This window comes from Stenella coeruleoalba (genome assembly GCF_951394435.1).
Source record: "Stenella coeruleoalba genome assembly, chromosome: 5".
Classification (NCBI taxonomy): Eukaryota; Metazoa; Chordata; class Mammalia; order Artiodactyla; family Delphinidae; genus Stenella; species Stenella coeruleoalba.
Genome location: NC_137150.1, coordinates 99,047,632 through 99,070,840, shown reverse-complemented (window position 1 = coordinate 99,070,840; position 23,209 = coordinate 99,047,632). Strand labels below are relative to the sequence as shown.

Here is a 23,209-nt window from a genome sequence, read left to right as displayed (position 1 = left end):
GTGTTAGGGGAATTAGGATGTGTTTATGTAGTGATAATGTATCCTGGGTGTAATGCTTGGTGAGTTGCACAATGGACAAATTGGAATTTAAGCAGTAACAACTATTCTTTGGAGAAGCTGACAACCAAAAAAATATATCCTACTAAATCCAAACTGAATGTATCCCCAGCGCAAATTTCCCAGCAGATCCCAAAGTGCCCCCAATAACTCCAATACCAACTGACTCTAGGCATAAGGTGATGGAGGGAAAATCCAAGTGGAAAGAGATTGTGGTCTTAATTGCAGTTTAAATGTTTGCTTTTGTAAATTTGTAAATTTCATAAACACACACGACCAAGTGATCACATTCCTGAGTTCACACTGGAAGAGACCGTACCAGTGGGATGCCCTGAAGCTTCAGCTTCATCAGCTTCACAGTAAATGTGCTTCTACTGCAGATACTCATTAAATGTCTTCAGGAAAACTGAATGAACAAATGAAGGCAACTGTGCTAAATTAGCATCTCTAAGATCCTTACAACTCTAAAATTCAACTTTTTTACAGACTTCCTAACGTAATCTTAGAACTTAGTATTAAGAAATTTGTTATTATGAGTTTAGAATAGAAGAATGGAGGACATCTAGGAACTGATAAGTACTTGAAAAGTAAATAAATTAAAATTCAGGAATCATTAATTTATGGTTTTAAGCTAATTTTTCATAGACGAAGTTTGCCTTAATGGAGGCAGGACACCATGTATACTTACCTTACAATTCATTTAAATGCTTTGTTCTACCACAGGCTGGAGATTAGAATATCGTTAGACATTGTTTCCTTCGTGAAGTAGTTGCTTTTGAGGAAAAAAATATATATATAAATATTTATAAAATATAAATATAAATATTTATATATATATATCATGGGTCTGTATTGGACCAACTGTTCATTTTAGGGGCCTCTAATAACATTTATATTATCTTATACCTTTGCAAGCTGTTTATTAATAGAAGGGATTCTAGCTGAATGAACATTAGCATTATTTCTACTACATATACTATCACCACCAATACTATAAAAAGTTTCTATATGAATGAAGGACTTTACCCATCATGATTCTATGCCTTCTCATTTACCAAGGATAGTGGTTATTGAAAGAATATGACTATCACAGCATTCTCCTTGACAACTATTTTTTAGAGAAATTCCTTTCTTTAAAAAAAAGCATTATTAGATAAAACCATAACTCGGTAATAAATCTTACTGTGCCCAGTAAGTTTTTATCCCCCGAAAGACTTCCTGAAAATCTACCCTCTGGGTAGGTATTAGGGTGTAGGGCTTGCTTTGGTCAGTACAGTACAGTACAAGTGGTGGACACATCTGGTAGTTATTTAACATTCCTTTGGGGAGATTAATTCTCTAGCCCTTCTAGATGGAGGGAATGGTTTGCTTCATACTTTCTTTGCTTTCATATTCTCTGGGCTTTCTGGTAAGCTGGCCTTTAATGGAGATTCTTCCCTAAAATAATAAGGCTCGAATTGGGAATTTTACTTGTCTTATTCTAGTGTATTAATCTAGCTTTTCCCTTTTTTCTCAGACTCACAGAGAGGGAAGAAAGATTTGCAAAAGAGAAGGTGCTGACTAGCACTTTTGATCCCAGACGATTCCAATCTTGAGGGATCATCTGGGATGAACCCAACAGAAGGAAACTAGACTGATTTGACTTTGGTAGGTTAAATTGAGCCAGAACAAATTAGAGTGATTGGTTTTGGGCTCTGCTGCAGTTAGTAGGGGCTGGAGTGCTGCTGCGAGGCAGCTGTGGTGTGGCAGGGAGGCTCAACAGCCATCAGCTGGTGTTGAAATGACCTGGGGTGTATAGCCATCCAATCGACTCATCAGCAACCTTCTCTTCTTCCAGGACTCCAAAGAAAGAGGGGGGATGACCCCAGGGTACCTTCCTGCCCCTCCTCCAAGTCAAAACTGCCTTGGACATTTCATTTTTATCTGATTTACCTGTATAACATTTTCAGTGAACAGGTATAGGATGTTCACTTTTCTGATTTCTACACCCTCACAGGGGTAGCTTAGCTTTAAAACAAAACACCTGCGGTGTATGGGCCCCTTGATATTTTCTCTACTAGCCACTAGGGTATAAAAAACTAAAAAAAAAAAATCGTGCTACTATATTAGTGAAATAAGTCAGACATAGAAAGACAAATACTACACTATATGGATTCACTTATATTGATGAATCTAAAAAAGTCAAATCCATAGAAGCAGAGAGTGGAAAGGAAGTTGCCGGGGGCTGGAGATGGGGAAACAGGGCGGTATTATTCCAAGGGTACAAAGTTGATGTTATGTAAGACGAGTAAATCCTAGAGTTCTACTTACAGCACAGTGCCTATAGTTCACAATACTACATTGTATGCTTAAAACTTTGCTAAGAGGGCAGATCTTACGTCATAAGTGTTTATAATAATAATAAGTAAGAGGGTGGGAGGGAACTTTTGGAGGTGATGGATGGTTTTATGGCATAGATTGCCATGATGGTTGCATGGTGTATATTTATCTTCAAACTCATCAAGTTGCATACATTAATTATTACAGCTTTTTGTATGTAACTTCTTTTAAAAACTGAGAAAATCCAAACTACAGTATTTAGACATATTTAAAAGCAAATCTTAAGGACCTTTTTTGTTCTCCAGATTTCAGTGACGTCTGTGTAATAACTACAAAATATTTGTTCCAGCATTTACAAGTTTGAATTACACTTGTTTTTGATCAGTGACGTTTTGCAAGAGGGTTCGCCGGGGAGTAGTATGTAACACGGAGTGTGAGAAATACCAAAACACATCTGGGTTAGGGTAAGTTACTCCACACAGTAGTAAGCCAGCCGAACAAGAAACGAGTTGTTGACAGATCTAGACCAGGCACCTACGGAGCCCTCCACTTCTAAGACTCGGCCACGGGGTAACCTCATCTTCTGCAGCCCCGGGTAGCTGTTCTAGGAACAGCTGTTAGTTAGCTGAAAGGCAGCCCAGGCCATTCTGGTACCGCAGTTTACCAGGTGTGTTCACAAACTTTAGTTAATGAACTTCTTTCAAAAGTCTGAAAACTGTTCCGTCCATTGGCTGGAAGATAGAAAAACAAATCAGTAATAGGAAGGAAAATTTGAGCGAAAAGACAAACGGGCTGGAGCTCGTTTGGGCGGGAATCCCGGAGCCGGGCGTAGCGGGATTCCGCGTCCCCACGGGTCTCAGGCCAGCACCGGCAGCGAGGGCCCGGCCGGCGGTGGCGGACGGCCGCGGGGCCCGGGCTCGGGGCGGTGCCGCGGCCTCTGGCTCCTCCCGGGGGCGGGCGGGCTGGGGGCAGGAGGAGGAGCCGCCGCACAGCGCAAGAAGTAGCCGCGCTGGGAGCACATCGTGCCCGCGCTTCTCCTGCCGGAGATGGACTGAGCCGCACAGCCCGCCCGCCCGCGCCGAGTCAGTCCTGCCCTCGCCGGGTCCCGCGGCGCCGGTGTCAGGGCGCAGGACACCGTCTCACGCGTTCCCCGGGGACGGCCGCGGACCGGCTGCCGCGCCGGGGAGATGTCCGGCGGCCGGAGGAGGGGCGGCGCCCCCTGGCACAGCTTCTCCCGGTTCTTCGCTCCCCGAAGCCCTTCCCGGGACAAGGAAGAGGAAGAGGAGGAGAGGCCGGGGACAAGCCAGCCGCCCGCGCCGGGCCGGGGCGCAGCCAGGTGAGAGCTGCGGGGGGGACGTCGGGGGGCCCTGCGCCGACTCGCGGGACGGGGGGCTCCTGGCCCCGGTGTCCGCAGCCAGCCGCTCTCGGCCAGGCTGCGCTCGCCACTTTCTGTTCCTCCATTGCTCAACTTTCGTCCTTCTCGCCCAGTTCTCTTGCCGCATCGCTTGGTTTGTTAAATCCGGGTGAAGTTCGTGACCCGAGGCCTCGCCAGCCCGCGGGGCGCTCTGCCTCCCCACCTCCCCTCCCCGGATGTGATTCGGTTCCCGTCCCACAGTCGCGTCTGCTCTCCAAGTTCTGCGGCAAAAGCGAGTCCCCCGGCGTCCTGCCGACAGTAATGGGAAACAGTTGTGAGCCCAGCCATCCGCCAGGGCAAAGAGGGCGCGATCCGAAAACCACTTCTGTGGGAAAGGTAACGCTTTGGAGCGCCACCCCCTTGGCTGGGATTTTACCATTTTATTCATAGTTTCTCAAAATGATTTTTTTTTTAAAAAAGAATGGTGATGCTGAGTTCCGAAGACTCCATCAAAATATAAAACCCTCGCTAGGCTTATTTACCATTGCCTGACATTTAGATGATGCCGTCCTTCTTTCCCATGTCTCTTCGGAAACATCTGCCTCAAGTTCCCAGACAGATTCCAGAAACCAGAACTCGAGCTGCCTTGGTTTCAGTAATGAAAACTTGCCCCTTCTCTGCAGTCCTTTTTCCTTCTCCACCTGCTGCTATAAAATCGAAATTAAAAAAAAAAATTCATGTCTAATAAAACTACCTATTCCTGAGTCCTTTCATCTGAGTCCCGAGGGAGGAAGAGGGGTTAAGTGATATACAACTCGCTGTTTTAAACTTTTGATGGCAAGAGAGGCTTACTGCTCCGTCTTCCCCCAAATCGCACTAGAAGATCACTCATGTGATTGGAAGGACGCTCTCCAGAAAGCTGTGTTTACTTCAGATGTTAAAGCCTTCGTGGAGGCCTTCAAAGAAAAATGGATAGGAAACAGAACTGTAACTGTGACTGAGCTGATTCCATCAATATTCATTCAGGTCTTGTGATTTGATTCCAGTCATTTATGTGTTCCTCAGTTTCCCTATTTGTGAAACGTTTCCATTTTGACCATCTGTTAATAAAATGCCACATCTTTCCAAGAAAGCTCCTATATAATATTTGGAAAACTTCTCCTGGGAAACTTTAGCTATTATTGCCCTGTTAAGAGAAAATTTAAAATTCAGAGTTACACAGTAGTTAAAAATAGTTTTGAAGTCTGACAGGGCTCAACCAGAATGTCTGAATGCTGGTGTGGGCAGACAGCCTGTGGTGCCTGCCATCACTGTAACAGCACTAACAGCCTTGGATAATATGGAGGCAGTGTTTAAAAGAAATCCCAAGTAGACTCAGCAAAAGTTGGAAACTTGTGTCAGTGTTAGCAGGGAATAGGCAGGCCAATTTCAGGTTTATATCAGAATTGTCCTGAAACCCTGCCTGCTGCCCTGCCGTCTTTGGGCTTTTTAGGCACTTCTCAAATCTCTTTTCTCTCTGGAGCTAACCGCTACAGCAACTTGTCTTCTTACCACTCCTCCATTCTCATCTCCAGAGAGGCACACACTGTGGCTTTTTGACAATGAGAAATTTAATTGTGCTTATATGAACACTAATTGTGTCCTTATCTTTTTTAGAACTTGCCAGATGTTAAGGGGATAGCAGATAATCCTTTGTGTGGGTGTTTTACCTTTTAAATGAGTTTAAATCTTTCTTTTCAAGGATATAAACAGACACAAAGCGTTTATTGAAAGTTTAATGAAACTAACGGAAACAATGTCCTAGTAACACAGCACCTGGTGTTAACAAGATTGGAAACAGGATTGCGATTTGTCACTGTGATCTTATTTCAAAATGAAGGGGGTTTTGGCTGTTTATTTTTAGAGGCAGTAAAAGCTTTTGGTTTTATTGGGAGCCTAGTTTACCTTTTGTACTGGTGATTTTAGATGCAGGGGAGTCCGTTCGGACACGAGGGGCTTGGTGTGGTAGGGATGTAAAGATGACTGAGAAAAAGGTCCTTTCTCTCAAGGAACTGGGAGAAGGGAAGAAGACCACTTGAAAACAGTCATCCTACCATCTATGGTGTGTCTGGCCCATTACAATTGACAGAGTACTTTTAATAATATTACACTTTGAGGTTGGACAGACCTGTACGATCAGTATTTTCATTTTACTATAAGAAACAGTTAAAGAAACTTCCCCAAAGTCACACAGCTGCTTTTCAGTTAATGAACAAGTATTAAGTCCTATGCAGTGCCTGCAACTCTGAGCCCTCTTAACATACATTAAGTATTAATCCCTGCATTTGACTTTTCCATGTACTCAAAACAAAATGCATTCTCTCAAACTTGGGTTGTATAGTCTCTGTTTCTGCACTTCCAGTGTTGGCTTACGTGAATTTTGTGATGTAACTGTGTGTGTACAAACAAATGGGACATAAATTCCTTAAGAACAGAATTCCTTAACAATTTCTTAAGAACAGAATTAAAAATTAAACACAAACGTAACCACAAGACCAATAAAAGTAAAATTTACAGCATTATCCTAACAGCTGTTTTTTGGCTACTCACAAAATGCATATGGTACCAACTGGGACAAACACAAGTTTTTTGGGGGTTGCTAGGATTCTAGCACTGTGTACCATGCCATGATTCAGGTTGTCCAATATTTCCCTATTTGAACCATAGGAAAACTTTTGCTTTTATGGTGTGCTGTTAAGTTATTTGGGCATCATTTGCTGTGAACACATCATTTATATATTGTGTTCACTGCTGTTCTCATTAACCTTCAGCAGTTAAAGAAGGCCTGTTTGCATCAGCACTGTTGTATATGGGAATTCAGGTGTTGGCAATGGAATTACATTTCAGTACTTATGTCTTAGGTGGTTGACCAGATCCAGGAAGTGTTTATATTAATTTGTTTTAGGTGTTATAGAGATGAAAACTGCAACTGAATTCAATTCACTGCTATAATGTTTAGCCCAGTTTATGAGCATGCAGTGAATGGACTCATTAGAAGTGATAGGGGAGAGCAGGGAGGGCTTCATGGTGGAGGTGGTTTTACCTGGGCCTTCAAGGCACTGGTGTTTTCCACAGGTAGAGAATTTAGCCACGAAGAGAGAAATAGGGAGTGGGTCTTCTAGGCTGAGCAAAAGCCTTCAGAGGTTATGATCTCTTGGGGGCTGTATACATTAGTGGGGCAGAGTGAAAGAGGTGTTAAGAAAGCTAGATTAGTGCTGGGCCATAAAGAGCGTTTGGCTCTCAATTTAAAGCTTAGAGAATTTTTGTGAAGGTCTTTCAAACAGATACTGCTAAACTGAAATTTGGAGGATACCTGCCTTCTAATTTTCCCCACTTTGAGAAGATGATTGCTCAGTTTTGTTTCTTTGCTATATCACACATGATGGACGTGTTTAAAATGAGCTCCGTACAGCGTTCATAAACTTGGGAGGGGGATAATAAGGCGAGAACAGCATTTATTCAAGGGCCCACTGTGCACTTCCTCCCGGGCTGGGTACTTTTACTTGCATTGTCTCATTTAAACGTCACTCTCAGCCTGGAAGGTTGGTATGCTTATCACTATTCTGACAGTTGAGCACACTGAAGATGATAGGGTTCTTAGGCGTGGACACTGTTGGCATCTTGGGTGGAACAATTCTTTGTTGAACTGGGCTCTCCTGTGCTTTGCAGGACATTTGGCATCTGTAGCCCCACCCGCTAATTGCCAGCTGCATCCTCTGGTCATTGGGAGAACTCGAAACACCTCTACCTGGGTGGGTGGCAGGGAGAGTGATAGCACTCCCAGTGGAAAACGATTTACTCCAAATCATGACAGGAGTAAGTTTCAGGGGTGAGATTTGAAATTGGGTCTCTCTGACTCAGAAGCTCTGATTCTTTTTCCACACCATTCTGCCCGCCACCCTGCTGAACTGTGCTCCTTCAAAATACATCTGAATATGTAAGTCAGTTGGACCTTTCCTTCCTTTATTCCAGAATGGGTAACGCTGTGGCCCATTTCACATATACTCTTTTTGGTTGTTCCTTTGAGCGTCCCAATATAGTGCTATTGATAGAAGGTAAGACAGGATCACGAGACTCAAGGCAGGGCTGTGTCTCATCTTGGTGTCCCCTTTACCTAGCTCAGGTGAGGGAGTGAATCTCTGTTGATGGAGCATTAAAGCACTTACTACTGGCTTTAAACGAGGGTTAGTACACTCCTACCCTTAAAGTGGGCATTTTGAAACATGGGGGGACCATAAAGCTCTCTAGACAGAGTGTTTGGCTATTGATTTAAAGTTCAGAGGATATTTGCTTTGCACCATGGCTGAGTGTGATTGATAAATGGGTAGAGCCAGGATGCTAATGGGATGCAGTGCAGGAGATAGTCTCATAAAAATGTCAATAATGCCCCTGATACCAGCATGAGAACTGTTGGCCTTCAAGTTAAATGTTGACCACAGCATCAGTTATGTAAGGAAAAAGAGCTTTGTTCTCCGAATTTTTATGATGATTGAATTTTCATTGATTTGAAAACGCTATAGAGAATAATTGATAACTAGTTTAGTGGAATAAGAGATACCTATGTGGTGTTGAAGGACCACATCTGTAGTTCATGCCTGCAACAGTAAAGATGACTGGGGGCTTCCCTGGTGGCGCAGTGGTTGAGAGTCCACCTGCTGATGCAGGGGACACGGGTTCATGCCCCAGTCTGGGAAGATCCCACATGCCGCGGAACGGCTGGGCCCGTGAGCCATGGCCGCTGAGCCTGTGCGTCCGGAGCCTGTGCTCCGCAACGGGAGAGGCCACAACAGTGAGAGGCCCATGTACCGCAAAAAAATAATAATAATAATAAAAAAAAATAAAGATGACTGGAAAATTCCAGAAGTCCTCAGCCCTGTGTATTTTGTGAGAATCTTGAGCTTCCAGGTTAATGGAAAGCACAGAACCTACCTTTGGCAGTGGGTTAGAAATATAGACTGTTTTATGGTATTGAAACCATACTTTTTTTCAAGTGAGATTTCTGACTTTTGGGCTTAACAGGGTGTCTGCCAGATGTCTACCTTGGGGATTCTGTTTCTTGCTGAGGAAATTCCTTGAAAGCTAACTCAATTGTACACTCTAAACGGGTTCGAGTTGCAAGTGTACCTCAAATTGGCCTGCAGTAAATTTAATCAGCACTTCTAACTTTGAAAGTTCTGATTAAACAAACATTTTTGTTTTGTTTTTTTATCTCAGTGGAAAATACGTAAAAAGGATAATAGCACATTCTGTAAAGTAAGAGGAAAATAATACTCCCTCAATAAAATATTTTATCTCCTAACCAGAGTTTTGATGAAATACACTGATGTGCAGATATACCAGAAACGCCAGTACAACTGTGGTAGCAAGAAAACAGGTTGACAGAAATTGAAACTGGGGAAAGTAATCCAGGCTCTCTACTGAAAAGAGAGTATCGGCATGAAGTAAAAGTTAGTCCTATTTTTTTAGTCTGTTCATTCCATAAATTTGAGTGACTGCTACTTGTTGAGTATGTCGCTAAGGAGTGGGATACAAAGATGAATGAAAGACCAAAACTGCCCTCAGAGAGTTCCTAAATTAATGGAGGAGGTAAACATGTATGTCAGTATTTTCCAGATGAGCTCATTATGCGCCAAACATGTATTTGGTGTGTGTGACATGTGGTTCAGAACGCATGTACTGTATCACGAGGGTCAAACATTGTATGAAGACTTTCTCATACAAAGTGACCTCTCGCTGCTCTGAACTTCTCTCTGAGCGTGGTTTGATGAGCAGCCTTGGCCAAGGCAGACTAGTGGGGAGATGTGGCAGTAACTATACCAGCAGGGATGGAAGTGCTTTCCCTCAGTCCCGCCTGCTCCTCCTTGACTCAGCAAGTCTTAGATGGAGGCAGAAATGCGTATCCTTTCAAAAGTCCGCATGCCGGGCTTCCCTGGTGGCGCAGTGGTTGAGAGTCCGCCTGCCAATGCAGGGGACACGGGTTCGTGCCCCGGTCCAGGAGGATCCCACATGCCGCGGAGCGGCTGGGCCCCTGAGCCATGGGCGCTGAGCCTGCGTGTCCAGAGCCTGTGCTGCGCAACGGGAGAGGCCACAACAGTGAGAGGCCCGCGTACCGCAAAAAACAACAACCAAAAAAAGTCAGCATGCCAAGTAAGCGGAAATCCCTATACAAAATGGCTTGGTGTTGATAGAGAAATAAGTTGAAGTTTTGTGACCAGAAATAACCAGTTCTTAATGTTTATTTGTCAGTTGTGAAGGCCAAGTACTGGTACAACTCCAGCAGGATTACCTCTCAGTGTTTAACTCCTGGGGGTATGTAATTGGAAATATCCCAAAGCAGCGAAACAACTGTTTGCTTAGTCAAGTGTTTCTTTTTGCCTGACAGATTAATGATGACAAAACTAAACTACCCTTAACCGGGAGATTGGGATTGAAACATATATACAGTAATATGTATAAAATAGATAACTAATAACCTGCTGTATAAAAAATAAATAAAATAAAATTCAAAAAAACCAAAAACCTAAACCACCCTTAATCGAGGCCCTAATAAGATCCAAGCCCTATGATTGGGGCTTTAAACATATACATTCACTTAATCCTCAAAGCAACCTTATGAGAGAGGAATCTTTACTCCATTTTACAGATAACATAATTTAAGGCTTGGAGAGGTCCAATAACTAATCAAAAGTGTCAACATCTTGTGGTAGAGTAAGGAGTCGAATTTTCCTTCCTGAATTCAAAGCCTACAGCATTATGTGACTACATCCCCTGCTTAACTTGGGAAGACCCAAACAGAAGGCAGGCCTTAGAAAATGGTATTGAATGGCAATAAAAGACAATGGCATGCAGCTGGATGTCTGTCCAGATGGCCTGGATCAGTGCTCTGTACAATAAAGAATTTATGGTCCTGGAAGTTGAGGAAAATATATACACTTATACAACTTATAAATTTATATTTGAACACGTAAAAAGAGTCAGTCTCCTTCGGAAAAGATACAAATTAAGACTAGCAAGATACCATACTCCACCTGTTTGATAATCAAAACTTGAGTTTGTTGGGAGGAACTCTCATACACTACTAGCGGGAGTGTAAATTGATACGCCACTTTGGAGGGCAATTTGACAAGTTCTATCAGTATTACACATTCACATACTCTGATTTAACAGTTCTCTTCTAGGAATTCCATTGGCTGTATACAGTTTGTAAACAGGCCAAAAGTTGCCTCTACAAGTTTAATCATTGCAGTGTTGTTTTAATTAGCAAGAGATGAAAACTAAAGTGTAATCCCATCAATAGTGGACTAATTGGTAAATCATAGTATATCCATGTAGTGGAATATTATACAGCTGTCAAAAAGAATGATAAAGCTTTTTATATACTGATAAGAAAATGTCTCTTAGATACATTAAGTAAAAAATTAAAAAAGCAAGATACAAACCACTGTGTATAGTATGCTCCTGTTTGCATATGAAAATGGGGGAGTATGAAAAAAGTCTGTTACTAGTATTGTGTTAACTACTTAGGGAGGATGAGAGACTGGGTGAATTAATGAGGAACAGGAGGGAGACTTTTCATTTTAGACCTTCTTATACTTAAAAAAATTATGTGAATTATCTATTTCAGAAAAAAAAAAGACTGGTTAAGACCTAGTGAATATCTCTGTATAAAAGAGGAAAAAAGAGAGAGAATTTATAATCCTGAGTTGGCAAAAATTCTCCAAAGAAAGAATGAACTCCATTAACTTGTTCAAGTGAGAAAAATTATGATTAAGCCTATAAGTAAATGGAATATTTATAATGCAGAATAATTAGATATTTTGATACTTTCTGCAGGTATGAGGAAGGCTTATGTATTATTAGTCTGCAATGTGAAACTGGGTGGAGTTAACAGAGCATCAGAAATATCAACTGCGCTTCCCTGGTGGCACAGTGGTTGGGAGTCCGCCTGCCGATGCAGGGGACACGGGTTTGTGCCCCGGTCCGGGAGGATCCCACATGCTGCGGAGCGGCTGGGCCCGTGAGCCATGGCCGCTGGGCTTGCGTGTCCGGAGCCTGTGCTCCGCAGCGGGAGAGGCCCCAGCAGTGAGAAGCCCGCGTACCGCAGGAAAAAAAAAAAAAAATCAACTCATTTTTGTGAGATCACCTAAATCATCTGCTTTAAGTAGCAGTGTGACTCTGGGTAGTTCATTAGCTCTCTGTCTTTGATTATAAAGCGAGGGAGGTGGCCCTCATTGCTAAGGTCTCTTCCAGCTTTATCGTGCCAGCCAAAACTCCGTAGGGTAATAGGTGTGTACAAAATAAAGAAGTATGCCTTATAGATTAGGAAGACTTTTGTTTTACTGGAAAGGTTACATATGAATATGCATTGGGTATTTCCCTCTGTGGTTCTAACATTTTCATCAGTTGATTTGAAAACCTCACCAGTGTTTTAACAAGAATTCATTTGGTACCACTTGTGCCAGGCCCTGTACTAGCCTCTGGGAATCCAGTGCAACATGGTCTTTGGTTCAAAACACTCCTGCAGTTTTGTGGGGAAGGCAGATATAGCACAAATCTTTCTTTCCCTCTTAAAATAAGTACCAAGGTGTCTCACAGGGCTGTGGAGGATTTAACAGGTGTAGGCCCATTCTTGAGACTCTCTTCTTAGAGGAAAAGGTTTTAGTCTCGTTTAAGCTGTTTCTTCTGGCCTTTCTGTACATGTGTCTATTTACTATTCTTTCTTGATTTGTAAACTTTAGACAGTTTATATTGATTTCTGATGATGGTAGATGAGGACTTAGCTATTTTACACCTCTTCCCACTTCCCTTTATTCATTCAGTCAAAATAAGTGTTATAATTTTGGGACTAAATCAGAAGTCAACCTTTCCATGTATATAAAATACAGTTTTGTTTAGAGTAGTACGACATGCTTTTGAAGGAGCACACCTTTTATATTTTCTTTATGACAAGAAGCGCAAATGGTAGTGCCAGAAATGACATGAAAATGGTATTTGAATGCTCTCACAAATACTAATTTTGTGTGATTTCTACATGATATGTTAGAAATTTCTCCTTTACTCTGTGCTAAAATTTATACAAAACATGGATGCTACCTTAGTGGCAGATCATAATTTTTTATAACTGCCATGACAAGGAATGAAATACTTTGAATTTTAAAGTTTGATAACTGGGAACAGGTTGGGTGAGATGTAAACTCTCAGCTTTTTATTGTCTTTGTTGTCAAAGCACGAAGGATCATACCCTGGCTGGAGGGGTGGCATTGTGCTGTATTAGTCAAAGCTGAAAATATGTATGATAATTTTTTTTTTTTTTTTTTTTTTTGTGGTACGCGGGCCTCTCACTGTTTTGGCCTCTCCCGTTGCGGAGCATAGGCTCCAGACGCGCAGGCTCAGCGCCACGGCTCTCGGTCCCAGCTGCTCCGCGCCATGTGGGATCTTCCCGGACTGGGGCACGAACCCGTGTCCCCTGCAGCGGCAGGCGGACTCTCAACCACTGCGCCACCAGGGAAGCCCAAATATTTTTGATTGTTCCATTGTTCTAGGTAGGCAGATAAGGATATTATTTGGCAATGTTGTATTTATTATGATACAGAGAAATTGCCATTATGAAATATTTGTACTGTTAGTATTTAGTTATTTGTTTACTTTAAATTTACTAGCATTTTTCACTAACTTGTTTTTGTGTTTTAAAATCAACTACAATACTTGTCTTTTCTTCCTTTTGATAGTAATATATGCTTTTCTAAAACAGCTATGAAATTATAAGAAAATCAAAAATTAAAAAAGCACAGCTCATACATAACCCTATCCACCCGGAGACGAGTACTGTTCTTCTAGATCATTTCCTATGTGCTTATCTACATGTATACATATTTTTAGAAAAAGTGAAAGTTCTCTTCAGGATTTTGAAACCTGAATTTTTTTTTCACTTAACAATGGTGCTTTGTCATTTTCTACAATAGTACATATACTTTTACAAATTATAAAGATAATTTTAACCCTTTAAAAAAATCTTAGATGGGTCATTGCTTTTCAGAATCTAGTTTGAATATCTAAATGTGTCTCTGCTTACAGAGGGTTTGTATTCCGATGGGAAAGTTATATAGATTTATATATAATGTTAGCTTTGAAGTAAAATAAAGCTGGGTGAGGGAAGAGGACGTGATGGAAGTAGTGGGTCTGTAATAAGGTACAGAGAGGATGGTCATGAAACGCCTCTCTATTGGGTACCATTTGACCCAAGACCTGCATGACATTTGGAAGTAAGGACATGAGCAAATCAGAGGAAAGGTCTTTCCAGGAAGAGCGAAGAGCCAGTTTCAAGGTCCTGGGGCAGGACCATGTTGGCACAGATGCCAGAATAGGCAGAGACCACAGAATGGAAGGGAGCCAGGGGCCAGTTGAGGTAGGTCTTGGTAAGGAGTTGAGATGATGAGATTACTTTTTCTAAAAAAAGGAATCACTGAGGCATGGGTTTATATGTACTTGTATGTTTGTATATTCTCACACAGTTTATCAGCTTATTGGTATCCAGAAGACTTGACAGAGGACGAAGAGTTTGAGTTGGAGGTAAGGTCAGCCTTGGTCGGCTCCGGGAAGGCCCAGTCTCACCTGTCCTTGCATCTCCAGTGCCCCTCCCTCAGGGCAGTTTGTTGAATGGTACACGAATGGGTGTCCCATTTTAGACAGCAGCTAGAATACTGCTTTGAGTTCATGTCACAGCAAAAGTTCAGGGTATTGATTCTTTTTTTTTTAATTATTATTTATTTATTTGGTTGCACCCGGTCTTAGTTGCGGAGGGGTATTGATTCTTGTGATTTGGGTCACAAATGTTCAGAATCTGAAGGGTATGAGGAAGAAGACTTTGGGAAAATAGAGCAGTTGCTGATGTCATGTGTAGCTGGACAGCTCAGGTCACATCAAACAGACTGAGCTTCTCTATAGCCTGTGATTAAACTGTAAGTATGGGTCTTGTTTTGGGAGCATGTGATGGGAACAGGAAGTAAATAAGCTTCAAGGTGGATACATAAATTATAGGAGAGGGTTGACATTATGGGGAAAGGACTGTCAGAAGCTCTAAGACTGCAAAGCCATGAAGCTTCATAATCATGTCTATTACCTCTCCTCCTTGCTCCCAGTTTCTCTCCAAAGAGTTCTGAAATTTAGACGCCAGATGTTTGGGCTAAAATACATGCTGTTTGTCTTAAAAGTGCAGCATTTTGTTACCTTTTAATTTGAAACCCAGAAATAGCCATAACCACCTGTTTTATATTCTGTTAATTGTCCTTAAAAAAATACAAGTACTACTCTACTGCTGGCAGTCACTGTTTATGAATGGGGTTGTTTGGAAATTGTCGGTGTGGAACTGTCTTTATTCCCATAGAAGCAGGGTTGGAGATGCTGGGTGGGATTCCAGGCCAGTGCACAAGTCAGTCTAATCCATAATGTACCTGCAGTATAGCAGTGAACAAAGAGAACTCTAGAGCTTGTCGTGTGAAGATGTGTTTCTAAGATCCCCAAGGTAGTGTAGATGCCCCAAGGAATGAGCAGACCCTTTGGAAGGTGTGAGGGTGCTATATTTAAGGACCCAAGTGAGGGATGAGAGGGAACAGCCCAAGGGAATAGAGGACAGACCCCGGCTTGGCCTCAGTCACTTTGAAATAAGGGACAGTAGAAGTTTCTGCCTCCTTTGTGATGCCCTGATATCAGTTTTGACTGAGTTGGTTTCTTGGTCACAGTCTTTTTCTTCCTTTACCACAGAAGCCTCAAGGTTAGTCTCCCTGTTCCTGTTTCCCCTCACTCTGCTTACTGAAGGATCATATGGGATTTTAGATATGGCAGAGTGCTGAGCTGACACTTCCAATGTACATATTTGAAAACATCAGATCCAGAAAGAAGCATTTTGACTGAAGTGCCTTTTGTCCCTAAGGTGCCATCCCTGAAACAGACCTATGTCCGTTTTGTTTTATTTTACGTCTGGCATAAAGTAAGTGGTTGCTTAATGACTGTAAGTTGGATTCCTGGTTTTCAGACATGGTCTAAATATGTTTGCTTCAAAAATGAGGAGCTTCTGTGTCACTTTGACCTTGATATTTATCTGGACCATTTTCAAAGAGTAATTTCCAGAGTTCTGTTAGCTAAGTAAGATGAGGCTATTAAAATTCAAGGGAGTCTTATTTGTGCCTACGTGTGATTATGATTACTGCCCCTCACCCCCTGCCGTGAGCAGAATGTGTGCTTTCTAAAAATACTGCTGTTGAAATAATTCCCGGGTCCCAAAGGGGGTTAAATTGTGAAAGAACAATAGGAAAGGCTTGTCGTCTTTCTTAACGTTTGAAGTCATCTGAATTGGAAATGTTTCTCTTTCTCTTGTATTTTTGAGAGGCTGAGAGTACCACTCCAAGTCTTTCGAGACTTTTCTGTTAATGTTTCTTCTTCTTCGTCCTCCTCCTAAGTTGACATCTAAGTATGCAGTATTTTGAGTGTCTTTATAGATTCTCTTCTAACTTTTTTGTGTTTTGTTTGTAAATCAATTGGAAATACCCTTGTTGCTACTGAGTAATTTTCTTCTCACAGCCCTACTCCCCTCTTTATACCTTTAGAGAAAGATGATGCAGGATGAGAGTGGATGGTACATGCTCTCAAGAGACTTATACTAGTATTTCATTAAGGAAAAAAGACTAATGTGTATTATTCCATTGTTCCCAAATGGAATAGTGTTTTCTGATTAAGCACACATAACTGGAGACTGTTTAATATCAGTTATTTTAAAAATTCATTTAACAAACAATATTTGAGTGCCTTCACACTGTCAGGCACGATGCTAGGCTCTGGGATACAGCCATGAATGATATCGTTCCTGAGTTAAATGAGTTCAAGTTCTAGTTCGACAAATGGACAACCAGCCAGTCATTACCAGCAGAAATGTATGAGGGGTATCAATGAGTGCAGTGGAAGCACAAAAAATACAGGTTAATGGACTTCCCTCGTGGTGCGGTGGTTAAGAATCTGCCTGCCAGTGCAGGGGACACGGGTTCAAGCCCTGATCCTAGAAGATCCCACATGCCGCAGAGCATCTAAGCCCGTGCGCCACAACTACTGAACCTGCGCTCTAGAGCCCACGAGCCACAACTACTGAGCCTGCATGCCACAACTACTGAAGCCCGCGTGCCTAGAGCCTGTTCTCTGCAAGAGAAGCTACCACAGTGAGAAGCCCGTGCACCACAACGAAGAGTAGCCTCCACTCTCCGCAACTGGAGGAAGCCTGCGCCCAGCAAGGAAGACCCAACACAGCCAAAAATAAATAAATAAATAAATGAATAAATTTATTTTTAAAAAATACAGGTTAAGCTAGAACTAAATTGTAAAGGATTAAGAGTTGGACAGGGTGGGGAAGGATGTTGCAGGCAGGAGAAGAAAGTGGTTTACTGGCACGTGAATTTGGTGCATTCTGAGAATGGGAATGAGTTCTATGTGACAGGTGTGTCTGCGACCAGGAAGTGAATAACTTTCTATATCTATATTAAGGACTCTTCATTTTATTCATCAGCTGATGGAGATTTATTGAAGGAGTTTTTGAACAGAAGAGTGTCATGGTCAGATTGAAAATCACTTTGACCAGGAAGAATGGATTAAAGCAGAGTGATCCTGAAGATGTCTGAAGATGTCAGAGACAAATGAAGAAGGGACTCTAGTAATCTAGGAAGGAAGTGGGGAAAGCTTATCTGAAGCAGTGATTTTTATACTTACCCCAAATTTTAAAATATTTGTTTTAAAATTCAACACATTTTAAAATTTTGATTTAGCAGTAAGATTAGTGAAACAAACATAGAATGTAAGTTTCAGAAAGTTTTACGAGTGTCAAGTATTACTTCTTTTGGTGATTTCAGCTTTAAATTCTTCAGTTGTTTGCGCAATGCAAAATACTTATGTGCTGACTTAACAACTGTTTTTCTGGTATTTTGTGTGTGTTTATAGTGTGGAAATGATTATAGCTGCTTGAAAATACTGAGTTCTGCCTTAAATCCCATGGACGCCGAGCTGCATTTTCTGCAGAGTTTTTGTATTGGAAAAGACACTTTTACCATTTTCATTTACAATTTCACTAAGGCAGTAAGTTTATAGAATACCCTGTAAACACTCTAAATAAGTATACTTTCAGAAATCTTGAAGCAAGAACTAGGATACTAAAATGCCTATTGTATGTTTAGATAGTTTTTAGGTCATTTAAAATAGATTGTAGTTAGAGAATACACTTATAAAATCACCATAATCAGTAGTATTCATGATTATACTCCAAATTTTTATATCATGCTCTTTTTATGTGTATTTTGCCAGTCTCTTCCTTGATTTGAGCTTAAATAGACAAGTATTGACATTTAATTTAAAAAACCTGAATTGTAAATAACCTTGTGGCAAAAGATAAGCCTAGTAAAATAGGAAAAAAGAGATAAGGACCCACTCACATTTAAAATATTAACCATCTGAAACATTCTTATTTTATAGACATGTACGTGTATATAGGTTACAATTCTGTGTTGTACATTATTTTTTCTACTTTTGTTCCTGTTTTTTCCTGTGGAATTTACATGTGTTAAACACATAGCTCACAGATTTATCTTATTTACATGCTTGCTTTTTCCTATTTGGCATTTAAAAGGCTTAAGACAATGGCTGTTTCTTGTTGGTCCTTGTATTCCTGCATAGAGTCTGAGACTAAATGAGATTTTAATCCATTATATTTTCCAGGTGTTCATGATCTTTTTATTTGTTCCTTCTGTGTTTTGGGTTTTTTTATCATTATCGCTTGTTGCCTGGATAGTCTGCTCAAGTGCACTGGATTGTATGGATAGAAAATCTAAGTAGCACAAATGTGGCCTCTTTGCATCCTGTTGTGAGCTATCGACACCCTCCTCCTTTCCATTCCCCCCCACCCCCGCCAGTCACCACGATTCCATATGTTTTCCCCCACCCAGTCATTCTCCTGTCTGAAGGCTTCCCGGTGCTTCTCACATTCTGTAACTGGTCCTCTGGTCTCATTCTCATCTTTAGCAGGATTACCTCTGCCTGTCACAAGATCCTGTGCTCCAGTCTTTTTTTTTTTTTTTTTTTAATTATTTTTGGCTGCCTTGGGTCTTTGTTGCTGCGCGGGCTTTCTCTGGTTGCGGCGAGCGGAGGCTACTCTTCGTTGTGGTGCGTGGGCTTCTCGTTGTGGTGGCTTCTCTTGTTGTGGAGCACGGGCTCTAGGCGCGCGGGCTTCAATAGTTGTGGCACGCGGGCTTAGTTGCTCCGCGGCATGTGGGACTTCCCGGACCAGGGCTCGAACCCGTGTCCCCTGCGTTGGCAGGCGGATTCTTAACCACTGCGCCACCAGGGAAGTCCCCTGTGCTCCAATCTTATATTAAAAACAAACAAACAGAACACGGTTTCCCCAAAATGCCGCATTCTCTATCACCTCCTGCCTTTGTACCTCCTCTGTGGGCACTTGACTAAGCAGGCAGAATCACTGCCTCTTGTTTCCTCTGTGCTCTATGGCATTTCTTTCATTCAGCAGTTGTAACTTGTATCAAGTTGTATTATTTGTTTGTTTGTGTATCAGTCTCCCCTACTAGACTTTTTACAAAGACCCTGACCTACTCCTTCTTAAATCCACAAGGCCTAGCACGTGGTAGAGTGTCATGATAACCTTTAGAGTGGAGCTACTCAATTTGTCTAGGATTATCAAAGTGTGAAAAGAAAATAATATGTAAACATAGAGACATAAATATTTAGATCTAAAATGTATGTGTGCCTAATAGGCAAAATAGGTTATTGTGACATCTGTGAAGGTATTCCAGACAGGACAATTAGAAGTGACTATCTGGAAAATCAGAATTTTAAGGGGCCATCTGGGACACATTTGGGGTTAGATAAACCTGCATCTATTTTGAGTGTCCCCAGAATTCGCTAGATGACCCTATACATTTATAAAAATTTGCTGAGTAGAAATATATTCCAAATAACACTCAACATAGGCATTAAAAAAAGATTAGACTGTGGAGAACCTTAATAGAGATAAAATCAAAGAATGGTAAGGCATTAAAAAAAGATTAGACTGTGGAGAACCTTAATAGAGATAAAATCAAAGAATGGTAACACTTTCCAAGATTATGATAGTTGTACACGGGTGCTCCTTTGTTCAGGTGCATCGTTAGTGTGATGCTGGTCGTCCGCATAAGAAAATACAGCGCAGAATGGACTCACAAAAATGTCTGGAGTCTAGATGAGCATTTTCAAATGTGTGTTTCAAGTGTAGAGACTCCTATCAACATCTTTTTAGTATAACACTTTGTATATGAATCTTGAGTATTGCAGATATAAAGGACCTTTCCGTTTTTTCATTAAACCCAGAAACTGTATGATTTTAGTAATTCTCTTTTAATTTCAAAAGAAACTGTGGTTTTTATTTTTCAGTGTTGAAAATGAGCCCATGAGCACAAGTCAGAAAAAGGAAAAGGTACTTTCATCAGAAGCAGTAAAGGTATAGTTTTAAATTAATATTATTTTATATTAAGCAAATATGTTTCTTAGTTTCTGCTGTTTCTTATTCTTTTAGATTCTGTCATCTCATTTTACGTTTCAAAAAGAGCATAAAGTCTTATCACTTTATGTGGAACTCCAGCCCAGCTCTACTGGACATTTGCATCTTGGGGTGTGGGTAGGGGGAGAGGACTGAGGAGAGACTTGAGGCAGTGGTGCTCTCACCCCAGCGTAGCCACTAACCAACTGTGAGGCCTTCAGCTGAGGCATTTAACTTCTTTGTGCCTTGGTTTTCTAATCTGTAGATTGTATCATCTGACCTCCACAGTCTCTTTTCTCTAGGAACTTCTTTGATTTATGTTGTGTTTTCTCAAATGTTTCTGACAACTAAGAGTGCTTTTGAGGGCGTAGAAGTTAAAGACATGTTCGTACATGTCATTAGTATGTGATGATATGTTTGTCAGCTCATATATGAACTGGCTTTCCCTGAATCTACAGGACAAGCATGAAAAGAGTATAAGGTACACTTCTACGCAAATAGTTACTGAAAAGTGTGGTTAAAAATCCTGGAAAACCACTAAACCTTAATAACATTTCTTTTTCGTCATAAGTGATTTTATAGAAATTGGATGTTTATGTTGTTTGGGGATATGAGGCCAGGTATGTGATCAAGTTTTGGCAGCTGTCTCCCATTCATGGAGTTTGGTCCCAGTTACTTTCTTTTTAAACGATTTGTGACAGTCAAGGAGAAAGCTTGTGCTTTCCAGGGATTTCTGGGTACGTTAGCTTGGTCAGTGGAAGGACCAGAAAGTCATCTTAATTCTTCCTTACTGATATGGGGACTCTTAAACATTATATGAGATCCAAAGACCTTAAATATGGTAAACATAAAGCTGTGTTCCTTCTTTATTCCCTCCTTCTCTATCATAGTTAGCAATATAAATATTTTTTGAAAGAAAAAAAAATCAGAATCTGATTTTTTTTTATTTGTTTGTTTTGTTTTGTTTTGTTTTTTTGCCATACGCGGGCCTCCCACTGCTGTGGCCTCTCCCGTTGCGGAGCACAGGCTCCGGACGCGCAGGCTCAGCGGCCATGGCTCACGGGCCCAGCCGCTCCGCGGCATGTGGGATCTTCCCAGACCGGGGCACGAACCCGTGTCCCCTGCATCGGCAGGTGGACTCTCAACCACTGCGCCACCAGGGAAGCCCTGATTTTTTTTTTTTTAACTTTATAGAAAGAAAAAAATCAGGATTGCCTTGCTTCCCTTCCCTTTCTTCTTCCTTTGTGAATTTGGCTACTAAATCCTGCTCCCAGGTTTGATAACACCTCCTACCTATTCTGTTTCAGCTAGTCGTTAGCCAGCTTGCTGGTTCACCACTGCATGGGCTCTGTAGCTTTCTGCCTCTTGCTCAGTTTTCACATGTCCTGAGATGCCTTACTTCAAGATTTTTGCTTGAATTCTGTAGGTGCAACCTTGCTCTTGAGTTGCTTCACAGGAAGTATGTTACTTCTGAGATCTCAGACTTCACAGTTGCTTTGACTGCCAGCTCCTGTCATTCTCTCTCTTAATCTCTCATTGCCTCTGCACCCACCCTTGAGCTTCAGAGAACCTTCATGTTTTCCCTGCTCTCTTCTCCTCTCTTGGTCTCTACTTGTTTGTCTACTTAGCCTGGAACTGATATGTAACACTCAGCTATTAATCTCACTGAAAGAAACAGTCTTCAAACTTGGCCCTCAGACTTTAATTTCCAGTAGTCCTGCTTTTTCACCTGCAGAGTTCTGCTCTAGAAAGTTACATCTTTGTGGCTTCAGTGTCTATGTGGTGGCAGATATAGTGGCTGGGCCTCCATGATTATGATCTTTTCTATCCATTCTTAGTATCTTGGTTTGAGTGCCCAGGATAATTTCAGTTTGGGATTTGGGCCCCCAAGTAAACAGGGCTCATGTTGTGAAACTGTTTCTCTTATGGTTTAAACGAGACCTATAGGATTACTTATACATGGGCAGTTTTGTTAGCCCATGATAGAAAGGGCACCGTGGCACTCTCACTGGAGTAGTGTAAGCATTTTGGACCATGTAACTGCTTTTTTTTTTTTTTTACTTTCTGGAAATTATTGGTAGGATTTCCTCAACCTCGCTACGCAGACCCAGTTGTTCTGGGACTTACTGCTGCCAGGCATCAAAAATACTTACATTTTGCAGATTATATTCCATTATAAGTTATGACCAGCTATTGGGTATAATTCTCTGTGCTATACAGTAAATCCCTGTTGCTTCAATTAAAAAAAGGAAAGAAAAAAGTACATATTTTGATAATATCAATAGTCAGATGCATACCTAGGGGGAAAGAAAGGTTAGCAACAATATCTATGATCTTATTATTTTAAGTAGTCTCATTTAAAGTTTTTTATTTAGCAATTAGTATAAAACACGCATTTGCTTTCTTTGTAACGAATGGTTTTCTGAAACAGCACTCCACTGTAATGTGACATTTCTTGCCGTGCTTCCATCTTCTTAACCTGGATTTTATGATAATGCCTTCCATGATAAGGAAAAATGTGTACCATTTTTCCTCTCTAGTGTAAAATGTAACAGATTTATGTATAATGAATGTTTTTAGTGCATTGCTTTTTGTATTTGACCTTGAGATACCAAATCAAGATATTGAAGATTGTTTTGTTATAAATTTAAGTTACAAAAAATTAAGTATATTTTTCGAACAGCTAGAGACTGTAGAAGCTTTATATTATCTTTGAACATAATTAGATTCTTAGTTCTTAAAATATCACTTGTACACTATACAAATTTTGCTGTTTTGATAACATTGGAATCTGTTTCTCACGTGTGCATCTACCGTTCCACTGAAATATATATTTCTTCTATATTAATCAGTTTTTGTATCTGACTGGCAAAATTCCAGGT

At 41.1% G+C, this 23,209-nt stretch overlaps 1 protein-coding gene across 2 annotated transcripts in view; it reads left to right on the top strand.

The window, feature by feature from the left end:
• Positions 1-3,401: 3,401 nt before the first annotated feature.
• The window catches only part of CRYBG3 (crystallin beta-gamma domain containing 3), a 114,093-nt gene continuing 94,285 nt past the window's right edge, over positions 3,402-23,209 (top strand). For both annotated transcript variants that reach the window (XM_079921991.1, XM_079921992.1), the window contains exons 1-2: positions 3,402-3,712; positions 20,222-20,288. In XM_079921991.1, coding sequence (XP_079778117.1) covers positions 3,564-3,712; positions 20,222-20,288 — 216 coding nt within the window. In that variant the 5' untranslated portion in view covers positions 3,402-3,563. The remainder of the gene's footprint in view (positions 3,713-20,221; positions 20,289-23,209) is intronic.